The sequence below is a fragment of the Tyto alba genome, unplaced genomic scaffold, assembly GCF_018691265.1.
Source record: "Tyto alba isolate M040663 unplaced genomic scaffold, T.alba_DEE_v4.0 Super-Scaffold_40, whole genome shotgun sequence".
NCBI classification, from domain to species: Eukaryota; Metazoa; Chordata; class Aves; order Strigiformes; family Tytonidae; genus Tyto; species Tyto alba.
In genome coordinates this window covers 50888262-50913563 of record NW_024881316.1, presented here as the reverse complement: position 1 = coordinate 50913563, position 25302 = coordinate 50888262, and the positions used below count along the sequence as shown (strand labels likewise).

Sequence of the window (25302 nt, the reverse complement as noted above, 5' to 3'; positions counted from 1 at the left end):
AGGCGCGTGGGTGCGGGCGGGTGCCGCGTCGGGGGAGGCGGGCGAGAGGGCCGGGGTGCCGCGTGTTGTGTGTGGGTGCGGCGGGGTGGTCCCCGGGGCGCGGGGAGCAGAGTCATACTTACCTGGCAGGGGAGACACCATGATCAGGCAGGTGGTTTTGCCAGGGCGAGGCTCATCCCCTGCACTCCGGGTGTGCTGACCCCTGCGATTTCCCCAAATGCGGGAAACTCGACTGCATAATTTGTGGTAGTGGGGGACTGCGTTCGCGCTCTCCCCTGGTGTCCGTGGTGGAACGGCAGATCCCGAATCGAGAGTGGGTCCCGTGGGGTGGGCTGTGCGGGCCCACTGCCCGCGGCCGCCACCGCGTCCCCTGCGGGAGTGGGGCCCCCGCGGCCGGGGGCAGCGGGCGGAGCTGCGGCCGTGCCCCCGCGGCTCGGGCTCCGCTGTCCCCGCCGGCCGGGGGTGTCGCGGCCCGAACCCGAGCGGGACCGGCGCCGCTTGAGCCGCCCGCGGGGTCGACACCCGGAGCTCGCGTGGAGCCCGAGTCTCGTCTCCCGTTGCCGCCCACGCGCGGCCGGGCCGGAGCTCGTGTTCGCCGTGGGGCGAGCCGGGCTTCGGCCACGGGCTCTCGGCAGCCGCGAGAAGCAGCGCGGGGCCGCCGCCGCCCCCGCGGGATTTGCGAGGGAGCCGGGACCCGCCCCCTGAGGCTGATGTGCGGCCGCTTCCCACGCGCGGCGGGACGGAGCGTGGGCACCGCGCTCGCGGGAGCTGTGAAGTCTGCTGTTCCACCACGGACACCAGGGGAGAGCGCGAACGCAGTCCCCCACTACCACAAATTATGCAGTCGAGTTTCCCGCATTTGGGGAAATCGCAGGGGTCAGCACACCCGGAGTGCAGGGGATGAGCCTCGCCCTGGGAAAACCACCTGCCTGATCATGGTGTCTCCCCTGCCAGGTAAGTATGACTCTGCTCCCCGCGCCCCGGGGACCACCCCGCCGCACCCACACACAACACGCGGCACCCCGGCCCTCTCACCCGCCTACCCCGACGCGGCACCCGCCCGCACCCACGCGCCTCCCGCCGCCCACGCGTGGCCCCGCGCAGCTCCCGCGCGGGCCGTCAGCGGCACCGTCTTGGGGCACCACGGCCTCCCGTCACCCCTCGCTCTCCCTAATCTGCATGGCCCCGCCCCACACCCGCGAATCCCCGCCCCCTCGGCCCCGCCCGGCTCTGTGCCCGCGATGAGCTCTACGTGGCCCCGCCCCCGAGGCATCGTTAACACCGGCGTGATTTGCATGACCCCGCCCCTCCGGCAGGGCCCCGCCCTCTCCCGGCTCATCGCGGGGCTCCCCCGCTCCCCTCCGTGGTTCAGCTGACGCGCTCCCACGCCACGCGTGACGTTCGCCCCCCCTCAGCACCACCAACACAGCGCGAAATAAGCTTTTTAGCACCAATCCAGCCCCTAAACCGGGACCCGGCCCGAAGAACCGCACCTCCCGTTCCCCCCCCTCCCCGCGACCCAGCACCCCGCGCTGCTCCACTGTCCCCCCCCCTTCGCGGGGGGGGGGTGTGTCCCTGCTCCCCCTCCCCAGTTCGGCAGGACAACGTTTTACCACACGAGTTTATTTTAAATAAAACTTAACACAGATGCAGGCTTTGCGACCGGAGTGACGGACCAGACAAGCGATGCGACGGGGTGGCGGGTGGGGGGGACACACACACACACACGGGGGGGGGGGACACGACACCAGCCAGGGCAGGATCCACCCCAGCACCCCCGGGGTGGGGGGGGGTCCCTGGTGGCCGTGGGGAGTGGGGGTCCTGCAGCGGGGTAGAGGGGTTCCGCCGTCCCCAAGCTGCAAACCGGGACCCTGGGGCTGCGGTGGCCGGGTGCCCCCCACCCACCGGGTGCCCCCCCCCCCCCCCCCTGCTGCCTCCCCCCCCCACCCCCCCAGCAGGCAGGGTGGCCGCGTCCCGAGGTTTCTTTTTCATCTTCCCACCAACCTGAAGCAAAACCTGTGTCCACTCCGCTGCTGGGGCTGGGGGGGGGGGACACACTGACCCCCCTGCAGCCAGCGCAGGGCTGCTGGCTCCAGCCCCCCCCCATCCCCGGGCTCAGCGGGGGGGGGGGGGGGGGGGGGGGCTGGCAGGGCTTCACCCCAAAGGCTCCATCTCCCCCCCCCCTCTCGCTCTCACCCAGCAGGGCAGGCGCAGGGGGACACGCACCGGAGGGGACAACGGAAATAAATAATGGGGTGGGGGGGCGGCGAGGGCCAGAGCCCGTCCCACCCCCCCTGATCCCCCCACCCCCCCCCCCGGCGTAGGCACAGCCGCGCTCCTCGCTGGAGGGACATCTATTTATTATGGAGACGGTGGCTTCCCGCCGGAGAACCGCGGTGGCGTGTGACAGTGCGGGGCGAGGCGCACCGGGCTCGCACCTCGAGTGTCTGTGGGGGGGGGGGGGGAACGGCGCGGGGCGGCGCGGGGCGCGGGAGCGTGCCGGGGCTAGTACTCGTCCTGGTCCTCTGGCTGCTGCTCCTCCAGCTCGTCGTCCTCCGGCGGGGCGAAGCCCTCCTGCCAGGAGTTTGGGGGGGACACCATCAGCCTGGGGGGGCGTGGCGGGTGGGTGCTCCCACCCCATGGCACAAGGGCTCCGGCAAAGCCCAAACCGGCACCCCGCAAAGCGACCAAAGCCAGAGCCTGGGAGCGGCCGTGGGGGTTTCATCCCAGGGGAGCCCAGAGCGAGGGGCTGGGACCCCCGGGGGGGGTGTGGGGGGGATGACAGCGGTGCCCGGCCCTCACCTCCGTGGCGTAGAGGACGCTGACGATGCCGGTGATGATGGGGCTGTTCTCGTTCTCGTGCTCCTGGCAGATCAGCTCGATGTCCCGCAGTTTGCTGAAGTAGAAATCCCGCTCCTTCTCCAGCCCGTCCACCGTCAGCTTCAGGTCCATCAGCTGCCGGGGTGAGGAGGAAGGGGGGGGGGGGGTGGGCAGAGCCTTCAGCCCCACGCCCCGGGAGTTGTTGTTGGGGGGGGGGGGCTCGGCCGCATCCCCCCTCCCGTGCCGCGGCGGGCGGGGGTCCTGCCCACCTGCTGGTTGAGCTCCAGGATCTGCGCGTCGGCCTCGGGGCCCCCGTTGCGGGCGGCGGGGGAGTTTTTCCGGAGGATGCTGCTGGGGACGTTGCTGAGGCGGGCCGGGTTCGGCGTGTTCTTGGGGCCGGTGGGAGAGGTCCTCTGGGGGACTTGACAGCAGACGGGGACCAACGGGTTAATGCCGGTCCCGCGGGGGGGTGGGGGAGCTGCTGGCAGGGACCCCCCCCCCCCCCCTCCCCTGCATCATGTGGGGCGGCGGGGGCTGGGAGGCAGCAGCAGGCAGCGAGGGCAGGCAGAGCACTCGGGGCTGAGCCGCGACTCCGGGGCTGCGCTGCCCGGACCCTCCTCCCCTGCCTCAGTTTCCCCTGGCAGATCTCACCCCCGGCTTGTGGCCTGGACACGGGGTTTGCCGTGGGGTGGGGTGGGGGGGCATCCAGCCCTTTGAGCCCGTGATGCCCGCGGCAGCACGGAACAGGGGGATGGGAGCCATGGGGAGGTTGGGGGGGGGACAAAGCACCCCCGGACCCGGGGTGAGCGGGAGGATGGAGGCAGCCGAGCCCTGCCCAGCTCCCCACAGGTCCCTCCGCCGTCCCCTCCGCCCCGGGTGTCCCTGCAGACCCGCTGGGCCCCCCCCCGGTCGCAGGCAGCAGAGCGGGGCGCAGGCAGAGGGGGGTGGGGGGTGCAGGCTGAGGGGGGGCCTGGCCACGGCAACGTGGGGGGGGGTGCAGGAGGGGGGGCAGCTCTCGCCGGGGGGGGACCCGGGCATTACCTGCAGTGCCAACGGGTTTCTTGGGTTTGTTGAAGATGTGATCACCTGGGTTTGGGGGGGGCGCGACGTCCTGGCCCTGCCGCGCCAGCAGCGGGTTGTACTCCTTCCCGTCGTAGTTGGCGTCGAAGAACTTCTTGAACCACTGGATGAACTCAAAGTTGTCCTGGAACTTGCCCTTCACCAGCCTCTCCACCGCGATGATCTGGGCGGGGTGGGCGGAGGGGCTGGTGGGGCTGCTCTGCCGGCCCCCCCCCCCCCCCCGCGCACCCCCTCCCCGCCACCCCCTTTGGACCTACTTTGTCCACTCCCATCTTCTTGAAGGCGGCCTGCAGCACCTTGAAGTTGTGGATGTACTCGTGCTCCAGCTTGGCTTGGAACTTCACCTTCCGCAGGTGGACGCAGCCGGGGAACAGCATGTCCATGAACTGGCAATAGGCAGCCCCTGCGCCGGGCGCGCACCGCGGCGTCAGCCTGCCGCTGGGTCTATGTGTCCCCCCGCCCGCCCCCGTCCCCCCGTGCCCCCCCCCGACCTGAGCAGAGCTGCTCGATCTTGGTGTAGCTGAGCTGGAGGGAGTCGTTGACCCAGGCGAGCATGTCATGGCGGCTCAGGTTCTCGCTGGTCACCGACGTCGAGTACACATTGACGGCCATGCCCCAGCTGCCGAGAGAGCCCACGTCACGGGGGGGGGGGGGGGGGCTGCACCCACCCGCTCCCCACCCCCCTGCCCCGACCCACCCCCAGGGCCGTGGCGGGGCTCGGGGTGCCCCCACCCCACCCCGGCTCCGGCAAATGGGCGACACCGCTGCAGCCGGGGGGATCCCCCACCCCCCCACGCATGGTGGCTGTTGGGGGGGGGGATCACACACACACATACACACACACACACACACTGGCACAACGAGGGTCTCTGGCAGCCCCGTGGCAACCCACCCACCCACCCACCCACACCCTGGCACGGGTGGGGGCACAGCCCCCGGGGCGTGGGTGCACTGCAGGATGCAGCTCATGGTGGTGGGGGGGGGAACGTGGGGACCACCGTGGGCACTGCCCCTGTGCCGGGGCACAGTGTGGCCACGGAGCTCGGGGGGGGCTGGGACCATAAGCAGCTTATGGCCCCCCCCCTCCTTCCAGCCCCCTAATCTGCCGGGGGCCATTCGAGCCGGGCTTAGAGGGGCCACATCTGCCGGCGGGCACTGGGGGGGGGGGGCACGGGGGTGGGGGGGTCTGTGTGTCTGCCTGGGCACTGCAGCCCAGACCCCACAGCGCCGGGGAGCCGTGCCGCAGGGCGGGGGGGGGGGACACACACCAAGACACCATCCCCGCTGCAAGAGGGGGGGTCCCCATCGCGCTGCCCCCCCACCCCTGGAGCGGGGGTCCCCATCGCCTGTGCCCGCCCCCCCCCCCAGCAGCAGCAGCGTTAATCCCCTCGCCCTGGGGAGGGGGGGGGTGCAGGGCTCAGGGTCAGCTGCCAGCTGGGGGTTTGGGGCAGGGGGGGGAGCCCCCCCGACCCCACTCCTGCTGCCACAGCCTGGGGGGGGCACTGCCAGCACACTGAGCCTGGGGGGGGACGACACACCTCCTGTTGGGGGCTGTGGGGGGACCACCCCACTTGTGTTGGGGGGTGGGGGGAAGGTATTGATGGCTGCAGCCCCCCCCCCCCCCCCCCGGCATCGTCGTGACTCAGCACCGGTGATACCAGCACAGCCACCAGCAGCTGGTCCCCCCGCCGGGGCCGGGACCCCCCCTCCCCAGCACCCCATCCCACCCCTCCCCGTGTGCAGCCGCGGGGGCGGGGGGGTGGGTGGGGGGGGAGCGTTGGTATTTTTAGCCACAGGAGCAGCTGGAAACGAAGCCCCCGGCGTGGTGAGCACCGTCCCGTCCCGCTCCCCGAAGTCGCCCATCGCGCCGTCCAAGCGCCCCGAAGGCACCCAGCCCTGGCTGGGATTGGGGTGCGGGCAGGGGGGTGTCGTGTCCCCGTCCCCCCCCCCCCCCCGCTCCGGCAGCACCGAGCTGAGTCATGCGCGGCGTGGGGCCAGAGCCACGCGCACTGCGGTGCAGCCGGGAATCCACCGGCGCTTGCCCGTTGCCGGAGCGGGCGGGGGGGGGGGGGGGCTGTTGGGGGGATGCTATGGGGGGGGCTGCCTGCCCGCCCCGGCGAGGAGCCAGCGGCCGGCTGACACCCGCGGCCCATCTCCCCCCCGCCCCCCCCGTGCTTCGCCATCACCGTCTTTTCCCGAAATAGCCGGGAGCAGCTGCCAGCGCCCTGCGCGCACGGCAGAGCCGGAGCCCCCCGGGCAGGGTTCGGCTGCCAACACCGAGCCACGGCGGGGGGGGGGGGGGGGGGATGCATGGCACCAGCGCCCCACACCCTCTCTGTGGGGCGCACGCTGCCGGCACCGGGCTGGGCACAGACCCACAAGTGGCTTCCCCCTCCTCCCCTGCCCGACAACGCGGGATGCCCGGCACGGCCGCAGCGTCCGTCCGTCCGTCCGTCCCCCACTACCACCACGGGGGCGAGGTCCGCACAGCCTGGGAGTGCAACCCCCCCACCCCAGGCACGGCGCAGCCCCCCCCCCCCCCCCCCCCCCCCCCCCCGACACCATCCCGGAGCGCCGGCGGGGTGCAGCCCCGGCACCTTCCTCATCATCTCGCCCCGCGGGAGGAAGCAGCCCCCCCCGCGGGGGGCACCCCCCACCCTCCGGGATTCCCACGGCGGGTGCCCCTGCGAGCCGTGCCGGGGTGGGTTTTGCTGCGGGACGAATCGAGGCGTCAACCACGCCGGCCGGTTGGGCAGCACCCTAGACCTCGTGCCGGCACGCGGGGCCGCCGAACGCCGGTGCTACCGGGGAGGGGGGGACACACACACACACACACACGCTTGCCGGGACACACCGGGCCGCCCAGCCCGTTTGCGGCCGCTGAAACGCCGGCGCTGGCGCTTCCAAAGCCGAGCACGCCCCGGCATAATGACAGGGAAGCCGACGCTCGCCCCCAGCCCCGACGCCGGGCGATGGACGCGCCTCTGGTGCAGCCGGTTTGCACAAACCAGCTTTTGCAAATAAATAAATAAATAAGGAATAAAAGTAAGGCATTTAGCCCTGAATCCCAGCAAACCGTGGGGAGAGGGAGGTGTTCCGGCGCTGGGGAAGAGCGATGCGTGTCCTGCCCGCGGCGGGATGCGGGATTCCGGGGTGCAGAGTGTGTCCCCCCCCCCGCCCCGTGCCGCCTGCGCAGGGCGCCCGGCCGGCCGCGCTGACGGGGCAAAAAGGGGGGGGGGGCAGGGGGGGATGCTTACCGCTGCATTTTAATTGTCCGGCCGCCGAGCTGCTAAATCAAGGCCCAACGGCGAACAAAACACCGGGGCGCGTGGCTCTGCCCCGTCCCGCCGGCGCTTGCTGGGGCGCGGAGAGGTCGTCCAGCCCGGCTCCTCGCCCCAACGCTGCCGGGGGGGCGGGGGGCACCGGCGGTCCCACGCCGCAGCCCTTGCCGGGCCCGGGGCCGGTGCGCTCTGGCCAAAGCGAGAGGAGAATGAGGCCGGCGGCCGCGACCGGGGCGCCCGCTCAGCACCGCTGCCAACGCCGGGTCGGTGCCGGGGCGATGCCGGGCTGCTGCGACTCGCGGCTTCTATTTTGGGAGCCGTCCCGGTGGCTTCTCAAGTGACAAATAGGCGAGGAGGGAAAGGGGGGGGGGTGTGTGTGTTGGGGGGTGGCAGACAACCCAGCGGGGGCTGAGCACCGTGCCGAGCTGCTGCGGTGCCGCCCGGCTGACCCAGGGCGGCCGCTTGCCCCCGGCCATCGCGGACATCCCCCCCCCCCAAAACCCCGACCGAGAGGAGAGCGTCGCCGCGCCGGTGCCGGTGGGTTTGCCCGGGCGCAGGCCGCAGCTTTCCCGGTTGCCCGTCCCAACCCGCGGCGAGGGAAACGGGGCGCCGACGGCGGGGATATGGGGCAGCGCGGGCAGGGGGGGCCCGGCCCCGGGGGTCCCCCCTCCCGCTAACCTAAATAACTTGAAATAGCAGCGGCAGGAGCATGTGCAGAGCGCGGTGCCGCCGGCAGCGCCTCCCCCCGCGCCGGCATCCTCACCCCGCGCAGCATCCCTGAAATATTAATGCCCGAGCGCCGTTCGACGAGTCCAGCCGTTGCCGCAGACCGCGGCGGGGAGAGCAGCTCGTCAGCACCCCAAAACCAGCGTGGGGGGGGGACCCCCCCCGCCCCCCAGGCCGCCCCTCGAGGACAGGCCCCACGCGCTGCGGCCACGCCGGTGTGCCCACGCCGTGACGGGTGGGAGCCGCCGCACCGGGGCCGGGGGGGGGGTGTGTGTGCCCGGGGTGGTGTTGGGGGGCACCCCACGCTGCGAGACGGGGCTGGGTGACCCCCCCCTCCCACGGGAGCACCCGGGTGGGCAGCGTCCCGGAGCCACCGTCACCGCGGTCGGGGCGAGTTGGCAGGTCACGGCGACGGCCGCCTCGTGTCACCCCCACGGCCCGTGGGGCGCAACTGGGCCCCCCCCCAGCGACACCCCGGGCCCGCGGAGTCTCCCGGGTGATGCCCGGTAACCGGTGATGCCCGGTAACCGGAGGCGGGGGGGGGGATGCCCGGCCCGGGACTACAGCTCCCGGCGTGCCGTGCCGTGACCGCGGCCCCACGGGACACGCAACCGGGGACACCGGGGGGGGGGGGGGGGGCGGCCGCCGCTGCGTCAGGCCGGACCCCGACCCCGGCCGCTCCATCCCCCGCCGGTTTCGCTCTCACGGCCGCTCCATCCCCGGAGACACCGGACGGACACCCCAGCCCCGTCACCACGCCAAGCCGCGGTCCCGGGGGGGCGGTGCCGGGATGGGGGGGGGGATGTCGGGTCCCGGGGGGGGGGATGTCGGGTCCCAGGACGGCGCTTTCCCCCCCCCCCCCCCCCCCCCCGTTACCGACCCGCACTCACCGCGCTCGGGCCGCTCCGCTCCCTCCGCACCGCGCCGGGACCGGGCCGGGACCGCACGGGCCTCCCGCGCATGCGCCGACACCGCCCCGCCCCTCCCCGCGGGCGGGACCGGCCCCCGCTCCGCTCCGCCCCTCCGACGCCATGGCAACGGGGGCGCGGAGACACGCCCCCTCCCTCCCGTCGCCACGGCAACGCCCGCCGCGAACCTCGCCCCCCCCCCCCCCCCCCCCCCGTCCCACAGCGCCGCCTGGCGGCGGGCGGTGGCCTCTGCACGGCCGGGCCCCGCCCCCTCCCCCCCCCCCACCCCGCAGCCCCCGGGGACCCCCCAGGGTACCCATAACCCCGCCCCCCCCCCGAGATGTCGTGACCCCCGCAGCCCCCGGGGACACCCAGAGTGTGTATCGTCGCCCCCCCCCCCAAGATAGTGGGACCCCCGCAGCCCAGGGCCCTCCCGGGACCCTTCGCCCCCCCTCCGTACCCCACCTGCACCCCCCCGCCCCCTAAAACCCCGCCTGCGCCCCCTCCCCACATCGCAGTCCCCCCCCCCCCCGCGTGTGTATGCACATTGCCGCAGGGGTTGGGGCTCCACGCTGCTCCCTGGGGGTCCCCCCCCCCACCCCCTCCAACCGCGGGGGTGTCCCCCCCACCCCACGCAGCTCGGGGGAGGGGGGGTGGTGGTGTCCGAGCCCCCCACCTCCCCGGGGGCACCCTGCCGCGGGGGTGGGTGATGGGCGGCTGTGGGGAGGCACCCAGACCCCCCGCAGGGTTTGGGGTGCAGGCGGTGCGCGGCGGGAGCCCCCCCCCGATGTTTAACGCCCCCCCCCCCCCCCCATAAGCAGGCAGCAGGCCGGGCGCTGTGAGAACCGTCTTTAATGAGCAAACAGAAACGGACTGCGGGATCCTAAAAGGGCCGATAGGGAACCACCTGGGGGGGGGGCAGGGCCCCCCCCGCCCGGCTGCGCCCACCCGGCCCCCCCACACCTACAGGGACCATCTAGGGGACAGTGCACAAGGGACAACGCACGGCGACACGAGCCCGGGGCGGCGGGGGGCGGCGGGACCCCCGAGCACCACTGCGTGGCTTTGGGGGGGGGGGGGGACACGCACGGGGACCCCGCTGTGCCGCAGCCACGAGCACCCCGACCCGTGCCCACCACCCCCCCACCCGCCCCCCGGGGACACGCGGGCATGGGCGGGGACACCGGGCGAGGGGGTCATGTGTGCACACGCGTGTGATGTGTGCGTGAGCACGCGTGGGTGCAGCGAACGTCTCACTGGGGCCACGCATGGTGTAATGTGTGTGTGTGCACACGCGTGTGATGTGTGCGTGAGCACACCCGTGTGCAGTGAACGTCTCACTGAGGCCACGCACGGTGTGATGTGTGTGAGCACACGCGTGTGCAAGAAACACCTCATTGAGACCATGCATGGTGCAATGTACGTGTGGGCACACGTGTTTGCAGCAAACATCTCACTGAGGCTATGCACGGTGCAGTGTATGCGTGTGCACACGTGTGCAATGTATGCGTGAGCACACACGTGTGCAGCAAACACCTCACTGAGACCACACACGGTGTGATGTACGTGCGTGCACATGTGTGTGCAGCGAACACCTCACTGACACCATGCATGATGCACTGTATGTGTGGGTACATGCATGCAGTGCATGTTTGAGCACACGTGTGTGCAGTGGACATCTCACTGAGACCACACATGGTGCAATGCGTGCGTGACTACACACATGCAATGGATGTGTGAGTACACGCGTGTGCAGTGAACACCTCGCTGAGATCACACATGGTGCAATGTACGTATGGGCACACGTGTGTGCAGCAAACACCTCACTGAGACCCCGCACGGTGCAATGTATGTGCATGCACACACGTGTGCAGCGAACATCTCACTGACACCATGCATGGTGCAACGTAGGTGTGGGTACACGCGTGCAATGCATGTGTGAGCACACGTGTGTGCAGCACACTCCTCACTGAGGCCCCGCACGGTGCGACGTGGGCGTGTGCCCACGTGGCCGGGAGGAGCCTTGCACGGAGGGATGCCCGCGTGTGCACACGCCTGTGCGACGATCCTCTGCGACCCTGCGTGGCGCGACACACACGTGTGCACACCCACGCACGGCTGGCAGCCGGGACCCCGCCGGCACTTGGCCGGGAAGGATGCACCGGTGTGTGCGCACACACACACACACACACACACGCGTGTGCCGGAGGCGTGTGCGCGCCGTGCCGCCGCTCGCTGCCGGGGCGTGTGTGTGTGTGGGGGGGGGGGGGGGGTGTATGTGTGTGGGGGGGTCCCTGCTGCTCCCCTAACGCTAGTGACACAAACCACTTCAGAGTATCTCCACGGGATGCACAAACAACTCAAAAATTCACTGATCCAAACCCAACGTGCAAACAGAAAAGGGCCGGGGCTGAGCCCCCCCCCCGCCCCGCTGCCCGCGGCCCCCCCCGGCCCCCGGGCCAGGGCCGCGGCCCCGCGCTGCCAGGGCAGCCCCGCCGCAGCCGGGGGTCCCGGCTCCTCATTTGGGGGACAGCTCCCCGGCTCTACCAAATCCCCGCTCGACCGGCCCCCGGGGGGAGCGAGAATCCGGGCCGAAGCTCGCTTTGGAACGTGGTCATCGATCTGCGAACCTGCCGGGCAGACGGACGGACAGACGGACGGACGTCAGCCCCAGCAGCCAGCCCCTCTGCGCTCCGCACGCCGGGTCCCGGCTGCACCCCCCACCCCCCCACCCCCCCCCCCAATCCCTCCACTCCCACCCAAAACCGCTCGCCGGGCACCAAAACCCAGCGCCTGTGCCGGATCAGTCCCGCCCGGCGCAACCGGACAGCGCGCGGGGGGACGGGGGGACGGGGGGCCTGGGGGGGGACAGGGGGCCTGGGGGGGGCCTGGGGGTCTGGGGGGGGCCTGGGGGTCTGGGGGGGGATGGGGTCAGCTCCCTACTCTGCCGCGGGACCCCCGAGACGGCGCAGCCCCCCTGCGCGGGGCGCACCCCGGGGTGGCACCGGTGCCGGTGAGCCCCGGGTTTTGGGGGGGGGGGGGCGTGCCGGGACCCTCGCCGCGGCCCCGCTCTTACCGGAGAGGCTGAAGCTGGACTCGTGGAGGTCCCTCATGCCCCCGTGCCGCGTGGCGGGCCGCGTGGGCGTATCGGCCAGGGGGGTCCCCGTCTCTTTTTTCCCGGCATGCGCAACCACGGCCACGTCCCCCAGGTAAGGGGTGCGATCCACCCCCCGCAGCTTTAAGCTCTGCCGGCGGGGAGAGAAAAGCGGAGAGAGCGTCAGCTCGGGGAGGGGCACTGCGCCGGGGCTGGGGGTGCCGCCGCCTCACAGTGGGGTGCGGATCAGTGGGATGGGGGGGGGGGGGAGCCAGGGCCTGCTCTGGCTACATGGGGGGCTGCGGCGTGGGGAGGGGGGCACAGCTGGGGAGCGGGGGAGCCGGCCGGGCTGCGGGGGCTCCCCGGCGCCAAGCGGTGCCAGGGCGGGGGGGGCTGGGGGGGAGGCGGGTGACCCCGGCGGCGCAGCCCCTCGCCCCTGTCCCCCCCCTTCCCTGGCGATGCCAAGCTGAGCCCCCCCTCCCCGCATGGCGAGAGCGGCTCGTGTGGATGTGGCGGTAGGACCCTGTCCTGGACCCCCCCGGCCACGCACGGCTCCAGCCAGGGCCCCCCCCCCCGGCACTGGCCGTCATTTCCCCAGGACAGCACCGGGATCCCCCCCAGCCGCCCCCTCCCCTCGGCAGCACCAGCACCAAGTCGAGCCCCCCCAGCGCATCCCCCACGGACGGGCAGGGGCTGCCGAAAGGCGGGGGGGGGCACGGGGGGGATCCTTGGTGCCAGGGTCTGCTGGAGCTCCCGGGGGTCACACCGTGACAGCCCCTGGGACCCGCGAGGGCAGAGGGAGACGGCGCGGGGGGGGGGGTCTGTGCCCCACACCCACAATGGGCCAGCAATGGGGTGCGGGGCCGGCGCTGTGGGATGGGGGCGAGCCCCAGGGGGGTGCAAGCCTTGGGGTCCCCTCCTGTCCCTACCCTGGGGCACGGGGGGTCACTGCTAGCTGGGGGGGGGGATGTAGAGGTGGGGGACCAGCAAGGGGCAGAGCGCCTGGGACAGTGGGGTGGGGGGGCACCCCCGATGTTTGGGACGCGCGGCAGCGTGCGGGGTGACCGTCCCCAAACCTCCAGCACCGCCGGCGCGCAGGGAAGGGGGCAGGAGCTGATGGGGGGGGGGGGGGAACGGACCCCACCGCCGGCGCTCACCCCCCCCCGTCCCGAGGCACACCACGCGAAGCTCCGGGCGGGCACCGACCGCGGCACGGCACAGACCCGTCCCCCCTGGCACCGGCAGCACCCACCCGCGGTGCTGGGACCACGGCGGCCACTGCCTCCCCCCTCGCCCCCTCCAGCAGCCCCCCGCCGCGGCACCGGCACCGGCACGGCCCCCGTACCGTTACCTTCTCCCGCTGCACCAGCTTCTTGTAGACGGAATCCGGGAAGGAGCGGAGCGGGCAGAACTTGCCGGTGCCCTCGGCGCACATGAAGACGCCGTTCTCGTAGACCACGCGCCCGCGGCTGATGGTGACCAGGGGCACGCCGTGGCACCGCATGTTCTCGTAGAGGTTGATGTCCCCCCCTTGCACCTGGGTGCTGGCCGAGATGGTCCTGAGCGGGGGGGGGGGGACAGGACACGGTGAGCCTGGTGCCACGGGGAGATCCCCCCCCCGTCCCCGCTCCCCGCCGGCTGCGCCTACTTGGTGGCCTCGGGGTCCCAGACCACGACGTCGGCGTCGGCCCCGGGGATGATCCGGCCCTTGCGGGGGTACAGGTTGTGGATCTTGGCGGCGTTGGAGCTGGTCACGGCCACGAAGCGGTTCTCATCCATCTTGCCCCCGACCTGCCGCCGGCATGGGAATCGGGGGGGGGGGGGGGGGGGGGAGGTCGGTGAGGACGTGCCAGGCCGCGAGCGGCACCTCGGGGCGGGTGCTGCTGGGACCCCCTTGATGGGACCCACTGAGTTGCACTGGGAAGCACCTCGCCCGCCCCCATACCCCCGGGGATCTGGGAACAGGGACCTCCCCCCACCCCAAAGCGGGGGGCCAAGCTGGACCCGCTGCCGAGCCCCCCCCAAGAGCCGAGGGGGGGCAGCCCCATCCCAGGGCAGGGGAGGGGGGCACGGCCCCGTACCACGCCTCGCTCCCAGATGATGTTCATGCGGTCCTGCACCCCGCTGACGCCGTGGGGGATCTTGGTGAAGTCCTCCTTGCCCATGGCCTTCTGCTTGGTGCTGAAGGGCCGGTGGTCGGAGGCCACGATGTTCAGCGTGTCGCTGCGGGAGGACGGGGCAGCGCTGGCGGCGGCACGGCCGGGGCGGCACGGCCACAGCTAGCCGGCGGTGGGGCCGGCGCCCGGGAGCAGGGTGCCCGGGGAGTGGGGTGCCCCAGGGAGCTCAGGACCTAAGGAGTGGGGTGCCCAGGGAAGGGGGCACCTGTGCTGTGGGGCGCCCAGGGAGCTCGGTGCCCAGGGAAGGGGGTGCCCGTGCTGTGGGGTGCCCAAGGAGCTCAGGACCCAGCAAGCAGGGTGCCCAGAGAGTGGGGCACCCATGCTGTGGGGATCCTGGGGAGCTCAGGACCCAGGGATTGGGATGCCTGGGGAGTGGGGTGCCCAAGGAGCCCACCGCCCAGGGAGTGGGGATCCTGGGGAGCTCAGGACCCAGGGATTGGGATGCATGGGGAGCGGGGTGCTCAGGGAATGGGGCACCTATGCTGTGGGGTGCCCGGGGAGCTCAGGACCAAGGGAGCTCAGGACCCAGGGAGCGGGGTGCTGGGGGATAGAGGTGCTGAGGGAGTAGGCATCTGCACAACGGGTTGCTCAGGGAGCTCAGTGGCCAGGGAGCAGGGTGCTCAGGGAATGGGGCACCCATGCTGTGGGGTGCCCGGGGAGCTCAGCACTCAGGGAGTGGGGCGCTGGGAGAGGTCAGCACTTGGGGAGTAAGCTGATCAGGGGAGCTCAGCACCCGGTCAGTGGGGTGCCTGGGGACAAGGGTGCCCAGGGAGAAGGGCACCCATGCTGTGGGGTGCCCGAGGAGGAGCTCGGTGCCCAGGGAGGGGGGTGCCTGAGGCCCTCAGGACTTGGGAAGCGGGGTGCCTGGGAACTGAGGCACCCAGAGAGCCCGGTGCCTGAGAAGTGAGATGCTGGGGACGTGGGGTGCCCGGGAGCTGGCCCAAGGTGGGGGCGGGGGGGGTCCCCAAAGGATGGGGTGTCTGGAGAGCACAGCAAGCAGGGGAGCTGGGCACCGGGGCGACGGGGCAGCCGGACCTGCGTGGTCCCCAGGAGCCACCAGAGATGCCTGGAGAGCACCAGGGAGCGGGGGCGCTGGGGAGGGGGTACCCGGGGGGGGTGTGGGGGGCCCTCACTTGGCGAGCAGGCTCATGAGGTAAGCCGAGGTGTTGGTGTCCAGGCGCAGCGGCGGCACGGTGACGTAGGCGGCGGCATGGAACCAGTCCTGGTGGTAGTAGTGCAGGCCGGTGAGCGTGGCGTGCGCCGTGGTCGTCTCCGCGTACACCACCTTCCCTGCCGGGGCGGAGGCACACGCGTGGGGCGGGCGTGCCAGGGAAGTGTGTGTGTGTGTGTGTGTGTGTGTGTGAGGGGGGGGGTGTGGTGCGCCCGGGCGAGCGTGCGAGGGGCACGCCTGCGAGCTCTGCCCGGGTCGGTGTGTCCGCAGCGAGCGGAGCGGCTGCGGGTCCCCGTGTCCACACGTGTCCACGGGCACGGCCCCACATCCACGCACGTGCTCTTGGGTGTCGGTCCCTGCCGGCATCCCTGCCCGGCCCGCGTGTCTCTGCAGCCCCATGTCTCCTGTGCCACACGTGTCCATGCCTCTGCACGTGACACGTCCCTGCACGCACCCCGGTGCCCACATCCACCCTTGCATGTGCCCCATGGCTGTGGCTCTGTCCGTGTCCACGCGTGTCACATTGGTGTGTGCCCATGTCCCTTGCGTGTGCCCCGTGGCTGTGGCTCTGTCCGTGTCCACCCATGTGCCCCCATCAGGGCAGATGGAGCTTTTTCCCCGGCGGGGCCAAACCCACCCCTAACCCCACGCTGAGCCCGGGGCCCACGGGGGGTCCACGTCCCACCCCACGGGGGTCCAGGTCCTGCCCCAGGAGGAGCCCCCCCTTACCTTGCATCTTGGCGGCGGCGATGACGTCCCCCGCAGACATGCTGGAGACGTTCACCAGGTAGATGGGGCAGTGGGTCTGCAGAGAGGTGGGGGTCAGTGCTGCTGTCCCTGGGGCACCCCGGTTCCATGGGGGGGTCCCCGCGCCCCAAAGGGGCGCGGGGACCCCCCCATGGAGCCGGGGTGCCCACCCCCAGACGCAGCAACAGGGGACACCCCAGCTGCAGGAGGTGGGGTGCCCGTCGTGGTCCTGCTCAGTCAAAAGGGGAGAGGGGGGACCCCGGCGCGGCCCCCTCGGCATCGGGGTTCAATCCTGGCCGCCCGTCTCGGGACCACTCACCCTGTTGGCAATGGTGATGACGCGGTGCGTGGCCTCAGCTTCCAGCTGCGGAGAGAGAAGGAGGCGGCGGGGGGGGGGGGGGCGTGGAATGAGATGATGGGGCACCCCGAAACACCCCAGTGGCACCGATGGGGGCAAGGGTGGGCAGCCGGCACGGGTAAGGGAGTGCCGGCGTCCTGCCCCAGAGCGTCCCAGCCACGTCCCGGCCCACCGCCCGTGCGGTGACTGCGGCGGGGGGGGGACACACACACACATGCAGCCATCACCCACCTCTTCGGGCCGGCTGATCTCGATGCCCTCCGGCCCCGTGATGCCCAGGTCCAGCGCCTCCTTGGCTCCCTAGGGGGGAACGGGGTGTGGGGTGGGGGGGTCAGTCTTGCGGGGGGACACACGGCTGGGTGCCCGCCGCTGCCGAGCACCCGCCGCGTCCCCGGCTCTCACCTCAGCCACCAGCTCGCCGTTCTCGGCGTGGACCCGGGCGATGGCCCCGATGTCGCGACAGGCTCGGAAGACCTGGTAGAGCTCGCTGTCCCGCAGCATGTACAGGTCCTTGTAGGTCATGAACATCTGGAAGGAGTTCACCCCCTTCTCCCGCACCAGCGTCTCCATCTCCGCCTTCACCTGCGATGGGACAGGGGGAGTGGGGGGGGTCAGCTCCGGGGTGCGTGGACAGCCGTGGGACCTGCTGCCCCACTGCCATGCGGCAGGCGTGGGGTGAGGTGCCCCCCGCCACGGGGCAGGGACCGACACTTTGCCCCCAGGGGGATGCGGGATGCAGGATTTGGGGAGCGACAGATGCTGGGGGGGTGGATTTTTTGCCCTGGCCCGGCTGGATCCTGTGCTGGTGCTGGGATGTACCCCGGGGGGCACCCGCCCCGTCCTCATCCAGCCCCTGCTGTGCCCGGGGAGGGTCTGGCCGGGCCATGGGGTGCACAGGGGCTGGGGTCTCCCTGCAGCGCAGCCAGGAGCAGCCCAGCACAAGCCGGGCCTAATCCTGCACCGGCACCTTTGCGAGGGGATCGCAGGGGCTGAGCGTGCCGGGGGGGCTGGGGGTGGTCGCCCAGCACCGACCATGGGGGCCGTGCGCCGCAGGATGGGGTGTCATCCCCCCGCCCCACCCCAGGTGGGACCCCCGCGTCTGGGCACCCCAATCCCCTCCGCGGAGCGGCAGCACCTTTCCCTGCCGCGGCAAGGGGCTCAGCCCCACGGGGACCCCCCCAGCCCCGCTGAGCCCGGCTCAGGGAGCCGGCGCGGTGCCGGCGCGGTGCTGGGCTCACCTTGGGCGCCCACCAAGTGATGCCCATGTGCAGGGCGTAGTCGCAGCAGACCTTGGGGTCGGCCAGGCTGCGGCATTTCTCGTAGGCGTCCAGCAGCGAGGTCTCCTTGTCGGGCAGGACGTGGCCGATGATCATCGTCGTCCCTCCCACCAAGGCTGCCTGCGGGTTACGGGGGACAGCGGTGGTGGTTGGAGGCGGGGGGACACACACACCCCCCGCCTGCCGGGGAACAGCCCCCCCGCGGTGCTGCCCACGCCACGGCACTAATCCTGCCTGGTGATGAGCAGGGCTGATCCGCGGGTGGCCGGGCTGGGAGAGCCGCATTTGGGGGGCGGCGTTGCCCGCAGGGAGGTGAGAGCCCTGTGTTGGGGATCCCCCACAGCACCCTGGATTGGGGACCCCCCTGCAGCACCCTGGATTGGGGATCACCCCACAGCACCCTGGATTGGGGATCCCCCCCGCAGCACCCTGGATCAGGGATACCCCCCACAGCACCCTGGATTGAGGACCCCCCCCAGCAGCACCCTGGATTGAGGACCCCCCCGGAGCACCCTGGATTGGGGATCCCCCCCGCAGCACCCTGGATTGAGGATCACCCCACAGCACCCTGGATTGGGGACCCCCCCGGAGCACCCTGGATTGAGGACCCCCCCGCAGCACCCTGGATTGGGGATCCCCCCCAGCAGCACCCTGGATTGGGGACCCCCCCGGAGCACCCTGGCCCTGCCCACGGCTGTGGCCGCACATCTGGGCACACGACACATCTGGAGAGCCCGATCCTGCCGCCCGCCGGGGCACCGACTGCCTCTTCCTCCTCCCCAACCCCAACCACTGGTTTTGGGGTGCTGGGGGGACGCCCCGCCTGGGTTCCCCATGAGTGCTGTACCCCCGCCAGGGCCCGATCCGGCTTGGGGCCACCCAGCCCAGCGTGGGGGCCACAGGGAGAGCCCCCCCCCCCCCCCCACTCGCCGTGACACGCGTGGGTGGCAGGGCGGGCACCGGCGTCCCCAGCTCACCCAGCCCGGCTAATCCCCAAAGCTCCTTTACCAATCGGCCCTCGGCGCCGGTGCGGTGCTACGCGGCAGCTCGCCGGGACGGGGAGCGGGCACGGCACCGGGTGCACCAGCCCCTGCCCTGGCTGTGCCGCGGCGTGGGGCCATGCGTGTCCCCCCCCCACTCCAAGCCCTTTGCTGCAGCAGCCGTGGCAGAGCTGAGCCCCCTGCCCGGGGGATGGAGCCAGGCACGGCCAGCACCGGCCCGGCACAAAGGCTGCTCTGTGCGGGGTGCTGGAGACAGCCGGCCCCGGCGCTGCCCGCGACAAACCCGCGCCGGCCCCTCGACACCCCCCCGGGGGCGCAGCACCCAGTGCACGGCACTGCCGGCCCACCGCAGCACCCCGCGGCACCCGGGGGGGGGTCCCTGACCCGGGCTGGCACCGCGGAGCGTCCCCGTGGCAGCCTGGCTAGCAGAGGTGCCAGCGGGCTTGCCACGGAGCTGGGTGAGCACCCCCCCCCCGGGGAGGGCCAGCGGGGCACCCAGGGGTCCCCCCCCGACCTGAGGGGTGCAGCGGGGAGCCGCAGCTGGGTGCTACCTTGGTGCCGTGGTAGAAATCATCCACGCAGGTGGCGTTCATGAAGGTCTGGTGGAAGTGGGTGCTGGTGTCGATGCCGCCGGGGATGACGAGCTTGCCGGTGGCGTCGATGACCTTGGCCCCGCCGGGGATCATCAGCTCGCGGCCCACTTGCTGGATGATGCCGTTCTCGATGTAGACGTCGGCCTCCAGCGTGCAGTCGTCGTTCACCACCTTCCCCCCCTTGATGAGGATCCGCATGGTGGCCGCGTTGGCCAGCATGGTGCTGCGAGGGCAAGCGTCAGCTGCGGGCAGGGGACCCCGGGGGTGAGGGAGGGGGCCGAGCCCCGGCTGCTGGTGCCGCCTGTGCCGGGGGGAACGCTGCCAGGGCTTCTCCCCGCGGCACGAGCCCCTGTGTTTGGGGCAAGCTGCCTCTGCCCCCCGGGCCCCGCACGGTGCCAGCTCTGCCGGAGCCCCCCCCGCGCTGCCCCCAGCACCGCCATCGCCCCCCCAGATCCACCCCCCCAGCAGTGAGGGGCAGCCCCAGACACGATTTATAATTCCTTCAGTAGATGAAGGTCAAACACAATCGGCCGACACACGATGGCTGCGAGCGCATCCCCCTCACCGAGGGGGGCACGAGGTGGGCTGGGACCCCACCAGAACCCCCCAACCCCAAAGACCCCACTGCATGAACCCCCCCCCGCTCCCCGGGGACCCCCAGCGCTGCCTCCCCCTCCTCCAAACAAAGGCCGGGGCGCACACGTGGGCAGCACGGCACGACCGTGGGGCAGAGCCCCCGGCCGACCCACACCGAGCGGCTCGGGCGCGAGCGGGACCCCAGCACCCACCCGACCCCGGTGTCCCCGGGACAGGGTTGGCACACGCCGTCCCTGCCGTGACGCCGGGGCCGGCCCGGTGCCCCCACATCCCCGCCACCGCTCCGTGCAGATGCCGAACTGCCGGCACGGCAGCAAATGGCTTCCCCGGGTGCCGGACCCAGCAGCTGAACATTCCCAGCGCGGCGATCCGGAGCAGCTGCCCGGGGTGGGGGGCAAGCGGCTGTGCCCACCGCGGGGCCCCTCGCCAGGCTGGGGGGGCACCGGGACCCCTCCCTGGGCCGGCTTCTGCACTGGCAGTGCCAGCCCTGCGGCGGGCGAGCCCGGTGCCGGTTTGCGCCTCGTCCCGCTGCTCTCATCCCAGCACAGGAATGCGGTGCGCACCTATGGCGGGGGGGGGGGCCCGCAGGCAGCCCCCCCCCCCCCCCCCGCTCCTGGGAAAGGCGCTGCCATGCACAGCTGTGCCAGCTCGCCGTGTGCCGACTGCCGAGGGGCGGCGGGAGAAAAAGGGGTCCCAGAGGGGCCCGTGGCAAGGTGGGCACCCCCGGCCTGAACCTGCCCCCCGGGGAAGCCGCTGCCCCGTGGCACGGCTGTGCTGGGGGGGCAGCCGGACCCATGGCTGCGCTGCCGGGGCTAATGGGGGGCCGGCCCCATGCCAGGGGCAGCCAGGATGTCAGGGCAGAGACCGACCTCGGTGGGGTGAGGGACCACTGGAGATGCTGGGGTCCCCACTGCATCCCCCCGGGACCCCAAGGGCGGGGACGGCGCTCGCGCGGCGCCTGAATGGGTGGGGGGGTGCAGGAGGGAAGCGGTGCGCGGCACCCCGAGATGAAAACGGGTTACTGTGACAAACAGATCCGGAGAGCAGCGGCACGCGGGGAGGCAGCACCCCCCCCACCCCCCCCAGCCACAGGCACAACCCCCCGCTATGGGTGGGGTGGCGGGGGGAGAGGGCACCCACTGCGCCCGGTGCTGCGCAGACTGGGATGGGCCCTGAAACGCCGTGGGGGTCTCGCACAGCCCGGTGCACCCCACGGCCTCACGGGCAGGACGGCGCTGCCGGACACGGCCCGGCTGCCAGCTGGATCCGTGGGGCGGGGGGGGGGGGGGGGATGTCCTCCGGGCCCACAAGCAAAGTGGGGGGTGCACGGCCAGCATCGGGCAGCGGCGGCGGTGGCTGCTCAGGCGGGAGCTTGGGGCGAGACAACAGGTTCCCCGGGCAGGGCAGAAATGCAGCGTCAGCGCCCGGGGCGGGGGGGGGGACACACCTCGAGCATCCTCGGGGACCCCCCTGCTTGTCCCCGCCACCGCCGCCAGCACACCCGCGCCGCAGGGGCCTGTCCGTGGGCGCTGCTGGCAGCTTGGCTGAGCCCCGGGGGGGGCCCACCGCGGCGCTTCCCGGCATACAAAGCAGCGCGGCCATCTCTGGGGGCTCGCCTCCCCCCCCCCCCCCAGCGCCCACCGGCTGCTCCGCCGGCCTCGAGCCGCGGGGGCGTGGGGACAGCTGTGACCCCGGCGGGACAAAGGTACCCCTGCTCTGGCGGGGGCTGCCGGGGTGGGGGGCACCTGTTGGGGCCGGGGGGGGCCGCTGGGCCTGGCCTTTGTGCCGGGACGGTGGGGATGCGGCACGGCCGCACACAGAGCCGCATTGTGCTGCTCCGCGCCCGGCTCGCCGCGGCCCCTCCACCGCCCCCCTGCTTTTGTCTGTGCCGGTGAGCCCCCCCAGCACCCACCCTGCCTGGCACCCACCCTCCCAGCACCCACCCTCCCCTGCCTGCGCCCTGGCCGGGACCCTCCTTTGTCAGGGGCTGCGCTCGGGGCCCCACCGGTGACACCAAACCACGGCCACTGCCTGTCCCCAGCCGGCGGCATCACCCCCCCCCGCCACGGAGATGCCTCTTGGGGGGTCACGACCGCCGCGTCCCCCCCATCCCAGCCCCTTCCCTGGCTCCGGTTTGGACACGGTCAGGCCTCGCTGCGGTGCTGCCCGAGGGCCCTGGGCCGCCCTTCCTCGCCGTGGGGGCCCCGCTGCCCGGCCCCCCCAAACCAGGATGAGCTCCGGGGTGACCGAGCCAGCGCCCCGGCAGGGACGGGGTGACCCGGGCTGCCCCGCTCTCACCGGGGGACCGCGATCCGCCGGCGACGGGCCGGGGATGCTCCGGCAGAGCCGGCCGCCCGTGCTGCCGGACCGGGGATGCTGCGGGCGTGCGAGCGGCCGGCCCCGGTCCCCGCAGGCACCTTGGCACGGTATGGCACGGCACGGCACGGTATGGCACGGCACGACCACGCCCGAGCGAGGCACGACAGCAAAGGGGTGTCGGGCGCCCCGCGGGGTCCCCCCGCCCCGTTACGGGGTCCCCGCCACACCCCGGGGGTGCTGGGTGGGTGCGTCGCAGCTGCGGCGGGCACCGAGCCCCGGGGGTGCTGCCAGCCCTCGGGGGGGGGGGGGGGGGTGTCCCCGGGAACAGACCGGGGCTGCTTGGGGGGGGTCCCCGGGCAGAGAAGCGGGGCTGCCCGCCGCCGGGGCGGGGTACGGGGCCGGGCCCCGGGGCGGGGGGCGGGCGCGGTGATGCTGCGGCGGGGTGGCGGGGCCCGGGGCGAGGCGGGGGGGGGGGGGGGGGCGGCGGGCGGGGGTCGCGGCTGGGTCCCGGCCCCGCAGACAAAGCCCGGTGCCGCCCAGCACAAAGGATGCTCCGAGCCGGGGCGGGGCCGCCCGGGAGCCCCCGCGGAACAATGGGCCGGGCCCGGCGGGACCCCCCGCCCGCCCCCTCCGCTCCCCCCCCCCTCCCAGCGCACCTGCGGCCCGCACCCGGTCGCGACAAGGCGCCGAGGGGGGGAGCCGGGTCCTTTTCGGGCGGGGCGGCCCCTCCGCCACACCCCACCGAGGCGAGCAGTCTTCGCCCTGTCGCAAACACCCGCCGCCCTGTCGCGACAGGTGACCAGCCGTACGCGGGTGGAAGCCACACGCAACCTTACTGCCCCGCGAGGCGACCCGTGGCCGGGGGGTGGGGGGGGATGGCGGGGTGTCAAGACGTTTCCCCCCTCCCCGCCTGTCGCGACATCCCCCCTCGCCTGTCGCGACCCACGCACCTGTCGCGATCCACGCACCTGTCGCGATACGGCCGCGACAAGTCAGGTCCCGCCGGTCCCTCCCGCTCCGCCGGCGCCCGCCGCGATGCCCGGCCGCGATCGCCTCTCACCCAAACCTGCGCGGCGGGGGCGGGGCCTGGCCGCCGCCTCGCCCAATCCGCCGCCCGCCTTCCCCAGCAGGGTGGGCTGCGCGCGGCCTGACTGACAGGCGGGGGAGGCGGGGCCGAGGCGCAGGGCCCCGCCCAGCGGCGGCCGCCGGCCCGCGCCGTTGCCGTGGTGACGGGAGCCGGCACAAAGGCGCGCGGGGGCAGCCCCGAGTAACCCCGCCCCCCCGCGGCCCCGCCCCATGACCCCCATAACCCCCACACGACCCCCCCATGAGCCCCCATGGCTCCCCATGGCCCCCCCCCCCCACAGCCACCCCATAGCCCCCCCATGAGCCCCCATGGCTCCCCATGGCCCCCCCCCCCATAACCCCCACACGACCCCCCCCATGAGCCCCCATGGCTCCCCATGGCCCCCCCCAGCCACCCCATAGCCCCCCATGGGCCCCCCATGGCTGCCCCATAGCTCACTCATAGCCCCCCCATGGTCCCCCATGACCCCCCCATAGCCCACCCACGGCCCCCCAGCCCCTCCTCATGACCCCGCCCATAACCCCTCCCATGCCCCCCCCGGGCCCCTCCCACGGCACCCCCCGACACCCCCATAACATCACAGCGCTCCCCCGCGGACACCCCTGACAGCCCCATGAACCACTCCCAGTAACGCCCAGTAACGCCCAGTAACGCCCAGCAGTGCCCAGTAACGCCCGGTAATGCCCAGTAACGCCCACTAACGCCCACTAACGCCCAGTAACGCCCACTAACTCCCAGTAACGCCCAGTAACGCCCAGCAGTGCCCAGTAACACCCACTAACGCCCAGTAACACCCAGTAATGCCCAGTAGTGCCCAGCAGCACCCAGCAGCACCCAGTGGTGCTCACTACAGCCCCGTAGCACCCAGTAACGCCCAGTAACGCCCAGCAGTGCCCAGTAACACCCAGTAACGCCCACTAACGCCCAGTAACACCCAGTAACGCCCAGCAGTGCCCAGTAACACCCAGTAACGCCCAGTAACGCCCAGTAATGCCCAGTAGTGCCCAGCAGTGCCCAGCAGTGCCCAGCAGCACCCGGTGGTGCTCACTACAGCCCCGTAGCACCCAGTAACGCCCAGTAACGCCCAGCAGTGCCCAGTAACGCCCAGTAACGCCCACTAACGCCCAGTAACACCCAGTAACGCCCAGCAGTGCCCAGTAACACCCAGTAACGCCCACTAACGCCCAGTAACACCCAGTAATGCCCAGTAGTGCCCAGCAGCACCCAGCAGCACCCAGTGGTGCTCACTACAGCCCCGTAGCACCCAGTAACGCCCAGTAACGCCCAGCAGTGCCCAGTAACGCTCAGTAACGCCCACTAACGCCCAGTAACACCCAGTAACGCCCAGCAGTGCCCAGTAACGCCCAGTAACACCCACTAACACCCAGTAACGCCCACTAACGCCCACTAACGCCCAGTAACGTCCATCAGTGCCCAGCACAGCCCAGCAGCACCCAGCATTTCCCAGTAACGCCCAGTAACGCCCAGCAGTGCCCAGCAGCACCCAGTGGTGCTCACTACAGCCCCGTAGTGCCCAGTAACGCCCAGTAACGCCCGGTAGCGCCCAACAGCGGGCACCCCAGCCCAGTAGCACCCAGCCGTGCCCACTATGGCCCGGTAACACCCCGTAACGCCCAGTAGCGTCCCAGTCCCGGTCCCAGATCCCGTCCCTGCCCCCGCCACCCCCCCCCCCCCTCCCCCCCCCCCCCGCTCGGGGCCTTTGGTGTTTCCTCATTTCGGGGGACGCTGGGGGTCAAGTTCGGGCCGTGTCTGCCCGGACCCCCCCATCGTGTGTCGTGTCCCCCCCCGCCCCCTGCCCCGCTCGAGCAGCTCCGTGTCCTTCTGCTGTTGGGGGCCCCCGAGCTGGCCCCAGCACTGCAGGGGGGGCTCCCCAGAGCGGAGCAGAGGGGGACAATCCCCCCCCCCCCTCCCCTGTTTGGGGGTGCCCCGACCCACGGGCAGGACCTTGCGCTTGGCCGTGTTGAGTCTCACGAGGTTGGGGCGCGCCCACCCCCGCCCCACCCCACCCAGCTCCCCGGGGGTGCCACCTCTGCCCCCCAGCCGGG

The 25302-nt window shown here is 72.5% G+C and overlaps 2 protein-coding genes and 2 non-coding genes across 13 annotated transcripts; 1 reads left to right on the top strand and 3 right to left on the bottom strand.

Annotated features, from left to right (window-relative positions):
• Positions 1 to 114: 114 nt before the first annotated feature.
• LOC122154544 lies at positions 115 to 278 on the top strand. The gene has a single exon (XR_006166539.1). It is a non-coding gene; the product is annotated as a U1 spliceosomal RNA (small nuclear RNA).
• Positions 279 to 798: 520 nt separating this feature from the next.
• On the bottom strand, positions 799 to 962 carry LOC122154539. Its single transcript, XR_006166534.1, has one exon. It is a non-coding gene; the product is annotated as a U1 spliceosomal RNA (small nuclear RNA).
• A 645-nt stretch (positions 963 to 1607) lies between these two features.
• Positions 1608 to 8912, bottom strand: MAPRE3 (microtubule associated protein RP/EB family member 3). Of its 5 annotated transcripts, none has more exons than XM_042803235.1 (7): positions 8798 to 8912; positions 4392 to 4519; positions 4158 to 4303; positions 3862 to 4063; positions 3090 to 3241; positions 2803 to 2955; positions 1608 to 2574 (listed from the first exon to the last, which is right to left on the bottom strand). In XM_042803235.1, the coding sequence occupies exons 2-7, from the start codon at positions 4510 to 4512 to the stop codon at positions 2506 to 2508; spliced, it is 843 nt and encodes a 280-aa protein (XP_042659169.1). In that variant the 5' UTR covers positions 4513 to 4519; positions 8798 to 8912; the 3' UTR covers positions 1608 to 2505. The 5 variants fall into 5 exon arrangements, with proteins under 5 accessions (XP_042659169.1, XP_032859922.2, XP_042659166.1 ...); XM_033004031.2 differs by lacking the exon at positions 8798 to 8912 and adding an exon at positions 7158 to 7180; XM_042803232.1 differs by lacking the exon at positions 8798 to 8912 and adding an exon at positions 7158 to 7180 and having other exon boundaries at positions 3907 to 4063.
• Positions 8913 to 9650: 738 nt separating this feature from the next.
• Positions 9651 to 23233, bottom strand: DPYSL5 (dihydropyrimidinase like 5). Of its 6 annotated transcripts, none has more exons than XM_042803197.1 (13): positions 23100 to 23233; positions 19192 to 19475; positions 17601 to 17759; positions 16765 to 16944; positions 16594 to 16662; positions 16324 to 16368; positions 15987 to 16062; positions 15220 to 15376; positions 13991 to 14132; positions 13558 to 13700; positions 13261 to 13468; positions 11892 to 12060; positions 9651 to 11445 (listed from the first exon to the last, which is right to left on the bottom strand). In XM_042803197.1, the coding sequence occupies exons 2-13, from the start codon at positions 19450 to 19452 to the stop codon at positions 10589 to 10591; spliced, it is 2466 nt and encodes an 821-aa protein (XP_042659131.1). In that variant the 5' UTR covers positions 19453 to 19475; positions 23100 to 23233; the 3' UTR covers positions 9651 to 10588. The 6 variants fall into 6 exon arrangements, with proteins under 6 accessions (XP_042659131.1, XP_042659133.1, XP_042659132.1 ...); XM_042803199.1 differs by having other exon boundaries at positions 19192 to 19456; XM_042803198.1 differs by having other exon boundaries at positions 23118 to 23230.
• Between the last annotated feature and the right edge of the window lie 2069 nt (positions 23234 to 25302).

Bases quoted from the DNA above. Each gene is read 5' to 3' on its own strand.
- MAPRE3 (XM_033004031.2), bottom strand. The intron at 3,242-3,861 runs GTAATGCCCGGG...TCTGCTGTCAAG, and splicing joins GAAACCCGTTGGCACTGCAG to TCCCCCAGAGGACCTCTCCC. The intron at 2,575-2,802 runs GTGAGGGCCGGG...AACTCCTGGCAG, and splicing joins GCGTCCTCTACGCCACGGAG to GAGGGCTTCGCCCCGCCGGA.
- DPYSL5 (XM_042803197.1), bottom strand. From the start codon at position 19,452: ATGCTGGCCAACGCGGCCACCATGCGGATCCTCATCAAGGGGGGGAAG. The intron at 12,061-13,260 runs GTAACGGTACGG...CCCCGCCGGCAG, and splicing joins AGCTGGTGCAGCGGGAGAAG to AGCTTAAAGCTGCGGGGGGT. The intron at 11,446-11,891 runs GTAAGAGCGGGG...TCTGCCCGGCAG, and splicing joins GTCCAGCTTCAGCCTCTCCG to GTTCGCAGATCGATGACCAC.